At 54.4% G+C, this 14,079-nt stretch overlaps 1 protein-coding gene across 18 annotated transcripts in view; it reads right to left on the bottom strand.

Moving 5' to 3' along the window:
* Positions 1-14,079, bottom strand: part of PTPRF (protein tyrosine phosphatase receptor type F) — a 91,973-nt gene that overhangs the window by 55,098 nt on the left and 22,796 nt on the right. For all 18 annotated transcript variants that reach the window (XM_074380674.1, XM_074380678.1, XM_074380684.1 and 15 more), the window contains one exon: positions 13,898-14,039. In XM_074380674.1, the coding sequence (XP_074236775.1) occupies positions 13,898-14,039 (142 nt within the window). The remainder of the gene's footprint in view (positions 1-13,897; positions 14,040-14,079) is intronic.

Raw genomic sequence — 14,079 nt, 5'->3', positions numbered from 1 at the left:
AAACCACCAAGCCTTTTCAAGGTCTCAGCAGAGCCTCTCTCCCAGTGTGGACACCAGGCACAACGAATGTGGGGCAAGGGGAAATGCGTCCTTTGTCTCCTCCGTAGGGAGAGCTGGGCTCATGATGGAGGAGACCAGCAACATTCTGTACCTCCCTTCCACAAGCCCAGCACATGTTCCCACATGTGCCAAGGGAAGTCAGGCTTCTATGCCAGAAAAAAGGCACATGGCATCCTCAGATGTGAATAATTTAAAGGCTGGCAGAAACTAGCCCTCCCTGGAGCCTCTTGGAGACCTGAGGAGAGCAACTGGTAGGCAGGTGAAGAGGGAGTTGGAGGAACCTCAACAGGTGGGAGCAAGTTACCTACCTGCTGCCAGACCCCAGGGGGTGCTCCCCAAGGCTCCAGCTGCCAGGGGCATCCCAAAGGGACTGTGGCCCATCTGGAGCAGGGGTCTCAGGCTAGCGAGCAGTAGGACTCCCAGCATGGCCTTGCTACCCCAGCCTTTCCTGGGAGCTGGCTGTGTGTTTCCCCACCTGTAGCCCTAGAAATTCTGGATATAAACCCAGTGTCTCCTTGGCTGTAAATATGATCCCAAAGTGCCCTTTCAGCTTTGATTTTTAAAAGTAAAACGTTAAACAGTGGCAAGAGAAGGGCAGGAGCTCGGAAATGAAGAGGACTGGGATGCACCAGGCAGTGGAACAGCCTCCTTTGGCCCAGCTGCTCTTGCTTCCATGAGGTGCAGGGCTCCTCTCCCCAAGAGCTGGGGACACTCAGGGCTGCCAGGGCCATCCTGACCTCCAGGGCACCAGTCTAGTTCTTCTAAGACCTCATTCCTAACTGCTCAGCTCATGCGGAGGATGTGGCCACAGCCTGCTAGAGTCAGGCTCCAGGAGTCAAGTGGCCTCCATCTCTACCCACAGATAGGGAAGGGAAGGGAAGTACAAATGTGTGCAGCCGCGTGTTTCGGAATCTACTCTGAATTCCTTACACGGGGAAGGTCTTTGGGATTTACGCCAAATTAAGGACAATTAATTTTCCTCCCTCAATTATCACACCCTCAGTGGCTCTGTCCTTGGCTCAGATCATCCCTCAGGCACCGCCGCCAGAGCCTAAAACCAGCATGTGTGAAGAGCCGTCCATAAAACAGCGGGACCCAAAAGCCAGTCCCCTGTGCCAACTAGGCTTCTAGGCAGCACTCGGAAGGCTGCCACTCTGCCACCCAGGGAGGGAAGTGGGTCTCACAGGACGGCTCCAGCCCCTCAGGAGCGACGCACTGCTGCCTCTTCCTTCTCTCCTGCCCAGGCGCCTTGGAACATTCAAACACAGCCAAGTACAGCAGCCCTTTCCTGATACCCACCACGTGCCTGGGCCGGCGGAGCACGGGGCATCCTGGTGTCTGACCTATCAGCCAAACTGGCACACTGACCAGCTTCCCTGACAGGCACCTGCATGAGCTGGGTCCACTGAGGCCTGAACACTCAGGCTGAAGACCTGGGCAACTCCTCAGCTGATGTCACATGATCACTCCAAACCCATCAACAACTGGGACTGAGACCCAGGTATGAGGGATAGTAAGGAGCATTTATTAGGTTCCAGGTACTACGTTAAAATGCTTTACATCTTTACCAAAGTCTTATGAGGTACATTAGCAACCACGGCCTTAGAGAAATCTAGACATCTAGACACCTGTTCAAGGTCACATAGCTACATCAGAGGTGGAGCTGGGAGAAGACCTGGTGGTAGGCCCCCAGCCTCAGCGCTCTAGGCGGGGACACCCCCTCTCCCGCCACAGCGAGGGCGAGCAACCCTCCCCCATGCCACGCCCTTAGCCGGCCGGGCTCAGGCTCCACTGCAGAGCCTCGCACATGCACCGCGGTGTTTGCGTTTACGGCAAAGCGAACCCCCGGGTCCCCCACATGTGGACACTCGCAGTCACGCACCCACGTTCCAACCCCGGGATGCACCAGTCATGCCGAGTCCCCTCAAATCGCATCCTGTTGGCGCCGAAGGGGAGGAAAGGCCCCTCCCCGCTCCAGGCCAGCCGGTAGCCATGGCGACGGCGGAGCGGCGGGAGCCGCGGCAGAGCTGCGTGTGCCCTAGTACGTGCAGGCAGGCGCGCGCGTCCGCTGTCCGCCCGGGCGCTGCCCTTCCCGCCCCCCGCCTGGGTGGAGCCTCCGCACCCCTCCCCAGGCAAGGGCTCCCAAACTCCAGGGAATCCTCCTACTAGGCTTTCCCGCTTCCCCGACGCGGCCCTCCCCTCAAGCCCCAAATGAGTGCCCCCGCACCGGCCCGCACAGTGCAGGGAGGGGCCATCTGCCTCCGCAACTTCAGCGCTGGGGGCGTCCGCACGATGCGTTTCAGGGCCATCACCTGATCCCCTGGACGAAGAGAGAAGCCCACGGGGCCTTCAGAGGTGTCTAGGGGCCGGAGTATCCCACCGTTTGCGGATTCTACCTGCATGCACAGCAGCGTGCACACACATTCCCTGGGGTCTCTCCGGCTCGCGCAGATCTGTGTGCAAGGTGGGGAGTGCGCACATGTGCGCAAATGCCTCCTGCACCTAACTGGCCTTTAGCCACTGCAGCAAGGAGACCCGTCCCCTTCTGTGAACAGGTTCAGTTGCCCCATGGGCAGAAGATGATGACAACTGGGGGTGTGGGACAAGGGAGGGAGGAAGGGTGGCGGGAATCTAAGGTTCAGAGGCAGGTGGGAGCTGGGTTAACCTCCCACAGCAGTGTTAGAGCTGATCAGTTAGACTCCACAGCTCACTTGCCATCTTGGTGGCTTCCTGGAGGAGGGAGATTCAAGAACAGGAAACACGTGAGCATGGGAGGCAGAAAGCTTTCCAGGGAGGGGGGTGGAAACTGCCTTTTATAAAGGCTGTGGGGAGAGTGGCGGGACAACAGTAGCCAGGCGAGTCTGGTGAGAGCTAGGGCACGTGTTGGGGTCCTGACAGATGAGCCAAGGATGGGGGTGTAGGCTGCTGAGGCCCCCTACAAAGTAGACATAGGTCTCTTTGTCCAGCTCAGCCTTGGACGCCTGACGGGGAGTCTCTGGGCCAGAGGGAGGGGGCTGAACCAGGGAAGCTGACAGATGGAGACGACTTGCAGGGTCCCGGGGCAGGCAGCACCGTCTGTCAGTATGACCTTCTCACCCGTGTTTACCCAGCTTCGTGGCGTCTCCGTGCAAACGCAGGCACGCACCCGCACACACAGACACAGGCTCCCTGGGGTGGCACCGTCTGTGAGCCTGCCTGCCTCCCCTAAGCGTGAGTGTTAGGCTGGGCCTCACCCTGCATCTCAACACCCAGACAACGCAGAAACATGCACAGCCAGGAACCCACAGAAATAAACATGGAGAGAGAGACAGGTGTAAAAATAGAAACCTACATGTACATATGGAGGGGCACCTGCAGTGACAAGCACCTGTGGAAACAGACACATGCAGGCAGATCCAGAGGCAGCGCATGCAGAGACACGCAAACACACATGTGGAGACATGCAGAGCCAGACACACCTATGCCGTGACACGTGCGCCAGGAGACACATGCAGGGACGCGACACATGCAGGCATCTCGTAGGGGGCAGGGCTGCTGGCTCCCCCTGCCCTTCAGCCTCTCCACAGAAGCCAAGGCCACCTCCAGCAGTTCCATCCTCAGCAGGGCCAGGGCCAGGCGCCCCCAAAAAGTCAAAGGCTGCCAGATCCACACGCTCCCACACTCTCTCAGAGCGCCCAGCCCCACCCCCAGGCTTTCAGGCAGTAAGGGTGGCCTGGGGAGCCTTGGGCCCATCTCCCTTCGCAGCTTTCAGTCTCGATTTTCAGCTGTTTTTCCAAGAGCAAACTCCCACCTCTTCCAGCACTCAGATTTCATCAAACTTGGCATCTTAAAAGCCTGTTTTGTTTTTCAATCTGAGCTGTTTGGGGCCCGTTGGCAGGCACGGCCTCCCGCTCCCAGTCATCCCCCCCCCTTCTTCCTTGGGTTTCCCTGGCACCCCACATTGCCTTACTCAACCTGGTTGGTGAGGCCTCCCCACCACATGAACCCAGGGGCCATGCCCTGCACACACACCCGCCCCATGCTGCACTTCCGGACTCAGGCCCACACTGGACTCTCCTTCGGTGGCTCTCCCAGCTCAGTCCTACTCTGGGGAGACTCCTGTCATCCATTCACTCCCTAGGTTCGGGCCCTGCTTCAGTCACTCTAGACACTGATAACCTCCCTCTCACTGCTCAGCCCTGTGGCCCTGCTGCACCCTGCTGCCTCCCGACACCAAGGCCAATGATGGCTCCACAAAACTAACTGTTAAGGACACATGCCAGGTCTCTCAGCAGCACCCTACCCTGCTGACCACTCCTCCTTTGCACTCTTTTCTCTTGACCTCCTTGGCCTCACACACTCTCCTGGTTTCCCTCCAGTCTCTCAGGAACCTCCTCCCAACATGAAGAGTCGGTTCCTGGGACTCCTGTCCTGGCTCTGGCTCCCTGAGATTTGCTATTTCTCAGCCTGCAAGATGCCAACTCCAGATGTCCTCCAGAGTGCCAGGCAAATGTGTACGAGGCCTCTTTGACACCTTCCCTGGATGCCTGTGCACACGGGGCTCAACAGATTTCTAACGGGACTCACCAACTCGCCTCCTCAAACCTGGTCCTCCTCTAGTACGTGAATCTTAGAAATGGCACCCCCACCTACCCAGCCCCAAGGTCAGGAACCTGAAGCCTTGCACCTCCCCAATCCTACAGGTAGCCAGGCAGGCCTCTACTCTTTCGAACTTTTTTTTTTGAGATGGAGTCTTGCTGTGTCGCCCAGGCTGGAGTGTGGTGGTGCCATCATCTCCCCGCAACCTCTGCCTCCCAGGTTGAAGCAATTCTCATGCTCAGCCTCCCGAGTAGCTGGGATTACAGGTGCATGCCACCACGTCCAGCTAATTTTTATATTTTTAGTAGAGACAAGGTTTTACCATGTTGGCCAGGCTGGTCTCAAATCGAACTCCTGACCCCAAGTGACCTGCCCACCTTGGCCTCCCAAAGTGCTAGTATTACAGGTGTGAGCCACCATGCCTGGCCTCTTTCTAACCTTCTAGTAAACGGTTCCCCTTTCTTCCCCTGTCATACCCAGATGTGCACCCATGCCAACTCTCACCTGGAGTGCAACAACCTTTTACTGGTTTCCTTCCACCCCCGACTATGCACCCACAGGGACCTTTCTGAAGCTTAAGCTTGATCGTGTCACTCCTCTGATTAAAATTCAATCGGGAGCGGTGGCTCATGCCTGTGATCCTAGCACTTTGGGAGGCCGAGGTGGGTGTATCACTTCAGGTCAGGAGTTTAAGGTCAGCCTGGCCAACAGCTAACATGGTGAAACCCCATCTCTACTGAAAATACAAAAAATTAGCCACATGTGGTGGCGCAGGCCTGTAATCCCAGCTACTAGGGAGGCTGAGACGTGAGAATCACTTGAACCCAAGAGGTGGAGGTTGCAGTGAGTAGAGATTAGGCCACTGCACTCCAGCCTGGGTGACAGAGTAAGACTCCATCTCAAAAAAAAAAAAAAAAAAAAAAAGAAAAAAAGAAAAAAAAACAACAACGGTCCTTTCTCCTTAGCAAACCAGCACAGCGAGAGGGAGCACCTTACCACGGATGGAGAAAGTGCATGCGCAGGGCCTTTGGCCTTTAAATCTCCAACCTGGTGAGCCTATTCCCAGAGCCACTGGATCCACTGTGGTCATGAGGCCAGGGAAGAGGAGAGGATGCATGGCCACACACACAGTAGGCCTTACAAGTACCTGTGACTATAGGGGCAGGGGGCCAGGCTGGGTACAGGGGAGGTATCCAGTGTCCATGGCTAACAGAAGAGGCAAGAGTACCACCTACTCAGCAGCAGCAACCATTCAGAAGGAAGTCCACTTGGGCGCTTGAAAGCAGATCACAGCTAATAAAAATAGGAAACTCCAGGTACCAAGAAAACCAGGGTCTGACCTTCAAGGCCCTCGTGGCAGTGCCTACTTACCTAATACCTCTCCCATCCCCATGCCTGGGGCCTAGAACCTCCAGGAACTAGTTGTAGAACCTCGTATCTGCATGGATCTGAAATCTACTGTGGTCATGGGGGTGGAAGGACAGGTCACACAGGACCACAGCAGCTGGACCAGGGGTATACAAGTCATGCCTCAGTTGCTAAGGGGGGTAGAAGCTGGCCTGGGTTCCAGTTTCTGGGGCCTTTTCTACATCCTCTGTGTTGCAAATCAGGTGAGTGACAGGCCCAGCTTCTGCCAAAGCATACCGTTACCCAGACACACATGTAGACAATAGAAAGGGCTCACATCTCGCCCCTTGGGAAGTCATCTTCTGCCTGCAATAACCCTTTACCCAGACTCCCCAGCCATCAAAGTCAGGCCTGGGCCAAGTCATTCCACCATGGGTGGAAGGAATACACAGGTTTGGAGAAGGGAAGGAGGTGGAACAGAGAGAGATGACTCCTTGAGAAAACATGCACCCATCTCACAAATGTAAGCTCCCTTACCAGTTCTGCTCCTGGATACCTCAGGACAGGGTCATATGTCGATCACTGGCCCTCTGTCCCTAGGGCTGTTTCCAAAGGGACTGTGTTAGGGAGTGGTCAGGGGGTACTGCAAGAGGTCCCTCATCATCCTACAGGTCCCAAAGCCAGTCAGGGTTAGAGCTCCTGCAGAACCCAGAGGTCCAAGCCCAGTACAGCACTGACTTGCCCTTACCCTGGCCACTACTTCATGTGCCTGATAACCCTTCCCCAGAGCCTGCTCCAAGGCTGGCAACACCAACTCCATCCAGACACCTGGATTCCCTGGCCCGCATGGCATAGGTGGTATGGTCCTGGCTGGTTGGCACACTGAGGCCAGGTGGGAACAGACAGAAGGGATTGTGGGCTTGGTGGGGTAGGGGAAGGAGAGGAAAGGGGTCCCAAGACCTCTAGCAGGCAGGTCTGGGCAGGATCCCTATCTGGTGCACCCCACCTCCTGGCCTGGCTATAGAGGAGCTGCTGAGGGACCATTGTAGGTGTTGAGAACAGCTCAGCCAGACTATTCTGGCCACATCCAACTCTGTCCAGCTTCCTGGCTGACCAAGAGGTCCAAACAGGGATCCTGCAAGGTCCCAGAGACAATGAGCCCAAACACAGCATCTCTGACCTCCTGCCAGTGCCAGACTAACCCCACCACACATCAGCTCGGGCTGCATGCTGCCCACTCCTGCTGCTGTCCACACAGCTTGTAAGATGCAAACCACCTGCTGTCCACTCCCACCCCACACATACTGCCGTGGTACACCTACACACACAGCCTGCTGCACACCACCTGCTATACACACAAATATACTGCCTGCTGCATATGTACACACACATTGCTTGCTGCACACACATACACAGCCTGATGCATACACACATAGCCTGCTGCACACCACACAGCCTGCTGCACACATGCGCGCGTGCACACACACACACTGCCCATTGCATACCACCTGTTGTACACACACTGCCTGCTGCACATGTACACACACACACTGCTCGCTGCATACCACCTGCTGTACATACCACACAAACACTGCCTACTGTATACCCCTGCAAGCTACCTGCTATGCAAATGTGTGTGTGCATGCACACACTGCCTGATACATACACACCCTGGTACATACCACCTGGTGTACACACACACACAACCACACTGCCTGCTGCACATACACACATAGCCTGCTACACACCACATGCCGCACACCCCACAAACTACTCACTGCACAGAAACACGCATACATACATCACACACTGCCTGAAACACAAACTGCCTGCTACACACCACCTGCTGTATACACACACACACACACACACACACACACACAACCTGATACACACAGGCTGCTGAACGCCACCTGCTGTACACCCCACAAACAACTGCTGCATCTTGCACATAAACACACATCACATATTGCATGATACACACACACTGCCTGTTGCACACCACCCCACTGTACACATACAGGCACACTGCCTGCTGCACAAACACACAGCTTACTGCACACCACCTGTTGCATGCCCTTGCTGCACATAAACACACTGCCTGATACAAACACAGGTAGCCTGCTGCAGGGCACACTGCACACACACACTGCCTACTGCCCAAACACTGCCTGATGCATACCCCTTGCTGTATACAACGTATTCACTATCTACTTACACACCACACCCACACACTGCCTGATGCACACACCACCTGCTGTACACCCAGTGCCCTGCCAGAAGCACACAGATGCATACAGACACTGCCTGCTGCATACACAGCCCATAAAGCACACAGTATCTCCTGCACACACTGCCCCCTTCCCCGCTGCCTGATACTCATGTGTGCAGCCTACTGCACATCCTGTTCTGTGCACACAGCTTGCAAAGCAGCACCCCTGGTGTATACACTGCACCACACACTTCACACACACACTACCTTAAACACGGCACACAGGGCACCCACACCACACACAGTGCACCTTATCAATGAGCCCAAGACAAATAATGCCACCTGCACTCAGAACCCTTGGAGGCAGGCCCCCCAGGACAAGTCCAAAACAGCTCATCCCTGCTCCACGGCCTCTTTCTTCTTCCCACCTCCTTGTCCCTTCCAGAACCTACCCAAAGTCACCAGTGCCCTCCCCGTACAACTGAATGTCTGGCGGCCTCCTGGGGCTTTCCCAGCCAGTACTTCCAGACCTTAAACCTGTGGTCCCAGCTGAATCCATGACTTACAGACTGAGCTCCAAGACCTTCACTGCCCCCCAGCCTCCTGTACGGAAAGGCCAGGAATCCAGGCCTGCCTCCCCTCCCCCATGGCTCCCCCTCCCTGGTGAGGGAAAATGTCAGATTCCCTGTCTCAGTGGCGGCAGCGGGCGGGTTGGAGGGGGAGTGATTCAGCCGCCGCCTCAAGAGTGCGGAGCGAGAAGAGCTTTTCCTGCCATTACCCGGCGAGGGAGAGGCTGGCGCGCTAATGGCTTCAATTACCACTCAGACAGGAACACTGGGCGGCGGGCCCCGAGCTCATCACAGCCAGGACGGGCTCACCTCGGCCAGCTTGTGCTGGGCACCCCTACCTTGTACAGTCCTGGTGGGGGTGTCAAGGGGAGGCCACACTGGGAATGACAATCCTGCTCAGAAGCGGGGCGCAAAGGACACTGCTGTTGGAGGGGCACTCCCTCGGGCTGTGGTGGGAGTGGCCCTGGAGCCAGAGCAGTTTGGCCTGGTGTGACATGAGGCAAGGGCAGAGGGCACAGACAGACTGTAGGCCTGGGATCCTTTTTGGGGGTACACTGATCTTCACCTGAGCCAGTTCACCCCAGACAGCCCTCAGTCACCCTCCAAGAAGCCCAGCTCACAGGGAGAGCTGTGTGCAACTCAGGAGGGGACTGGACTCTTACTCCTCAGCCCCCAACCAGCTCCATCCTCTCCCCAGCTCCCCTCAGACTGGTGGTGGACTCCCAAGACTGGCCCTGGCTCCTGCTGTCCCCACCCCAGAGCTCCAGTCCAGCCATCCTTTCACCCAGTTCCTGTAGGCACCCAGCTTTCCTGACCCTCCTAGGAGGGAGGGCGCACCTCTCGCCAGGGGAGGAGTGGGGAGGGGCAGGGGGCAGGTGTTCACCCTCTGGGCTGCCTCCCTCTGACCCTCCCCTGGCACGCCTTTCTGTCAAGCCCCATGCTGGTCAAGGTTATACAGACCAACAGGATAAGTCAGCATTTTGTCTTCCTGGTGCTGTGTTTCAGAAGCAGGAGGGGCTCACTCAGGCCCACGGCTCCACACCCTTCCCAGGAGCACGGACAGAGTCTGGGTACTTGCCCCACATTCTCCCCAGCTTCATCAGACACTTCTCATCTCACACACCAGAAGCACAAAGACATACTGCTGGTCCCTGGTAGAGAAACCCAACAGAGACACCTCCTGCCAGTCCTTTTTTTTTTTTTTTTTGAGATGGAGTCTACTGTTGCCCAGGCTGGAGTGCAGTGGCACAATCTAAGCTCACTGCAACCTCCTCCTTTTGGGTTCAAGCAATTCTCCTGCCTTAGCCTCCGAAATAGCTGGGATTACAGGCATGTGCCATCACGCCAGGTTAATTTTGTATTTTTTAGTAGAGACAGGGTTTCGCCATGTTGGCTGGGATCATCTCAAACTCCTGACCTCAAGTGATCTGCCTGCCTCAGCCTCCCAAAGTGCTGGGATTACAGGGCTGAGCCACCGCACCCAGCCCCCTCCTGTCAGTCTGAGTGGGTCCTTCTCACCCCAGGCCTGAAAGACTACCTCCATTCTCCTCAACCCTTCGAAAGATAAGGCCTGCCCAGAGCAGTGGCAGAGGTTAAGAGAGCTCCTGACACAGGACCTGGAGCTTAGGCGCTTTTTAAGGACTTCTCTTTCAACACTAACAAGGAGGCCCTGTTCCCCAATCTGAGAGCCCGAAAATAAGCCCTCTGGGGCATCTGGTCCTTCTGCCACTTCCAAAATGCCAGGGCAGGGCAGATGGCTCCCAGCTAGGACAGATGCCAACAGGAGGATGGGCAGTGTTGAAATACTTGCCCCCAGGTCATGAGTGGGGAAACTGAGGTCAGGAGTGGCAGGGAGGAGCCTGAAAACACTCAGCAATCAGTGATCCTGGCCCAGGGCCTGTTCTCTGGGTTCCTGTTCCACAGGTAAGTCCCCCATGGGAGCAGACGGTGGGGCTGCACCACCGGATGATGCCAGGCAGCACAGAGGCCAACCACCTTCAGCTCACATGGTGAGGCCTCTAGATGTACAGCTTCCAGCCCCACAGCAACCACCATTCACACTCCTGGGAAGTGCTTCATACATGGCATTCGACCTTCCAAATCAGCTTGGATGGTAGGCATTACATCCATTTACAGATGGAACAAATGAGGCTCAAAGGCATAGTTACTGGCCCAAGGTCACATGGGAAATGAGTGGTCCAGAGTCTTAACCACTGTCCTCCACGGCCCCTCTAAGCTTGTAGAACCCATGGACTCATACAAGACACAGATGCAAAAGAGTAACCAAATGGAGATGCGTATATGAACAGATAAAGCCACGGAGTAAAAATGGCCAATGTGGAAAGATGTTCAGCTGTTCTTGTAATCAAAGAAATGCAAATTAAATCAAGATGCCATTTTTTTTGCCTATTAATTTGGCAAAAACGATTTTCTTTGGCCAGGCACAGTGGCTCGCGCCTGTAATCCTAGCACTTTGGAAGGTTGAGTGAGGTGGGCGGATCATGATGTCAAGAGATCAAGACCATCCTGGCCAACATGGTAAAACCCCATCTCTACTAAAAATACAAAAATTAGCTGGGTGTAGTGGCGCGCTCCTGTAATCTCAGCTATTCAGGAGGCGGAGGCAGGAGAACTGCTTGAACTCAGGAGATGGAAGTTGCAGTGAGCCAAGATTGCGCCATTGCAGTCCAGCCTGGTGACAGAGCAAGACTCCGTCTCAAACAAAATGAAAACAAAACAAGATTTTAAAAAATGATAAAATGATGTGCAGGAAAGAGGCCCTCTTCTGCCCTTCTTGGCAGGAGAATGAACTGACACAATCTTCTGGAAACACTGAAAGGCTTAAAAATGCATATGCCCTTAGACTCAGCAATTTACTTCCATGAATCTAGAATAAGGAAATAATCAGGAAGGTGAACACATCCATCTGCAGAGACGTGTATGGTACTTTATTTATAGAAGCAAAAAACTGGGAACATATGTGTCCAACAATAAGGGAATGGCTGAATAAATTAGGGTACTTCCATGAGACAGCTTACCCATAGCCATTAAGAATAATGATACAGGCTGGTGCGGTGGCTCACGCCCGTAATCCCAACATTTTGGGAGGTTGAGGCGGGTGGATCACCTGAGGTCAGAAGTTCGAGACCTGTCTGGCCAATATGGTGAAACCCCATTTCTACTAAAAATATGAAGTTAGCCAGGTGTAGTAGCATGCACCTGTAGTCCCAGCTACTCAGAAGGCCAAGGCAGGAGAATTGCTTGAACCCAGAAGGTGGAGGTTGCAGTGAGCAGCGATCACGCCACTGCACTCCAGCCTGGGTGACAGAGTCAGACTCTGCCTCAAAAAAATAAAAATGAATAATGATACAGAAGAATATTTAATGGTAAGGTAGATGTTAGCCATACTTTTTTTTTTTTTTTTTTTTTTTGGAGACCGAGTTTCGCTCTTGTTACCCAGGCTGGAGTGCAATGGCACAATCTCGGCTCACCGCAACCTCCGCCTCCTGGGTTCAAGCAATTCTCCTGCCTCAGCCTCCTGAGTAGCTGGGACTACAGGCACATGCCACCATGCCCAGCTAATTTTTTGTATTTTTAGTAGAGACGGGGTTTCACCATGTTGACCGGGATGGTCTCGATCTCTCGACCTCGTGATCCACCTGCCTCAGCCTCCCAAAGTGCTGGGATTACAGGCTTGAGCCACCACGCCCGGCCAACCATACTTTTTTTTTTAAAAGTCAGTCTACAAATCATTGAAAACAGTATGTGATCCCATTTCTGTTCACATACACATATATGCATGCACAGAAAATGGGCCACAAGAAAATAACCAAATGTTATTAGTAGAGGTAGGGTAATGAGACATTTTAATATTTTCTTCTGCGCTATTCTATACTTTTCCATTTTTCAAAAAGGAACAGATATTGACATCACATTTAAAAGAAAGCAACAATCAGCCAGGCACAGTGGCTCACGCCTGTAATCCTAGCACTTTGGGAGGCTGAGGCAGGCAGATCACCTGAGGTCAGGAGTTCAAGACCAGCCTGACCAACATGGTGAAACCCCATTTCTACTAAAAATACAAAATTCGCCGGGTATGGTGGCACTTGCCTGTAGTCCCAGCTACTTCGGAGGCTGGGGTAGGAGAATTGCTTGAACCTGGGAGGTGAAGGCTGCAGTGAACCGAGATCGAACCATTGCACTCCAGCCTGGGCAACAAGAGCAAGACTTTGTCCCCCCAACCATCCCCATTCCTCAAAAAAAAGAAAGCAACAACTGATGCTATATTTAGAAAATACAGACACATTCAGACTGATGAAACCGTTGTGGCTGGGGTCAGATCATGTCACCCCCACCCTGTTTGTGGCTTCCTATGTCCCAAGTAGAGTGTTCTTTTCTCAGCCAGATCCTACGTAATCTGGCCTCCAACCTCTCCAGACTTATGCTGAATTGCTTTCCCCTTCTTCCTGTGCTCTCTAGCTCCCCCTCTGCCTTCCAGAAAACCCAAATTGAACTACTCAGAGTTCTCTGAAAGTTCCATTTCTGGGCCTGGGCACCTGCCTAGCTGCCAACTGCCACCCCCAACTCCTACCTGTCCTCAAGACTTGGCTTAGACACAGCTCCCTCCTTCTCGGTGCTCAGAGGACTTCAAGGTGGTCCAGGTAGTGTTTGTGAATGAATGGAGAAGCCACCAAGTGAGAGAAGACACTAAAATCCACAGACAGAGCCCCAGCCCGCAGCTCACACGGGCAACAAGGAACAGACGTGAAACCTGTGGCCAGGTTCCAAATGGAAATCAGGTCCACTGCCACAGCCACAGCCATGTAACACAAGGGATACACAACTGCAGCTCCACACCTCCAGTCAGACCCTAGACCCCACCCAAGCGACGAGCCCGCTTAGCAGTATAATATAAAGGCACCATGCCTCACACAGCTGGCCTCAGCATAAGCCACACAATTCAGACCAGATCCAATGACTCTCCCTGTCTATCACCGACTTTCGCCAACCCCAAGGTAGCCAGTCCCCTTCTACCAAAGACGCATGGGTCCAGGGCAGGATCAGGGCCGGCTGGCTCTTCCCACACCTCAGCCCAGCAGCCCACTGTGCCACATGTCTCCCCAGCACGTACCTTCAAGCACTGAGAGCTTGGCACTAGTGTTGATCTCACCCAGGCTGTTGGTGGCTGTGCACTCATAGATGGCTTCATCTCGCTGCACCCGCAATGGCTGGATTCGCAGCACTGACCCTGCCCCATCGTCAAACTCAATTACCTGTCAGAGGACAGACATGGGGTCACAGTCCACTCAGGAC

The sequence above is a fragment of the Saimiri boliviensis genome, chromosome 11 (genome assembly GCF_048565385.1).
Source record: "Saimiri boliviensis isolate mSaiBol1 chromosome 11, mSaiBol1.pri, whole genome shotgun sequence".
NCBI classification, from domain to species: domain Eukaryota; kingdom Metazoa; phylum Chordata; class Mammalia; order Primates; family Cebidae; genus Saimiri; species Saimiri boliviensis.
Note: the sequence above shows the minus strand (reverse complement) of the source record. Positions and strands in the feature narration are given on the sequence as shown.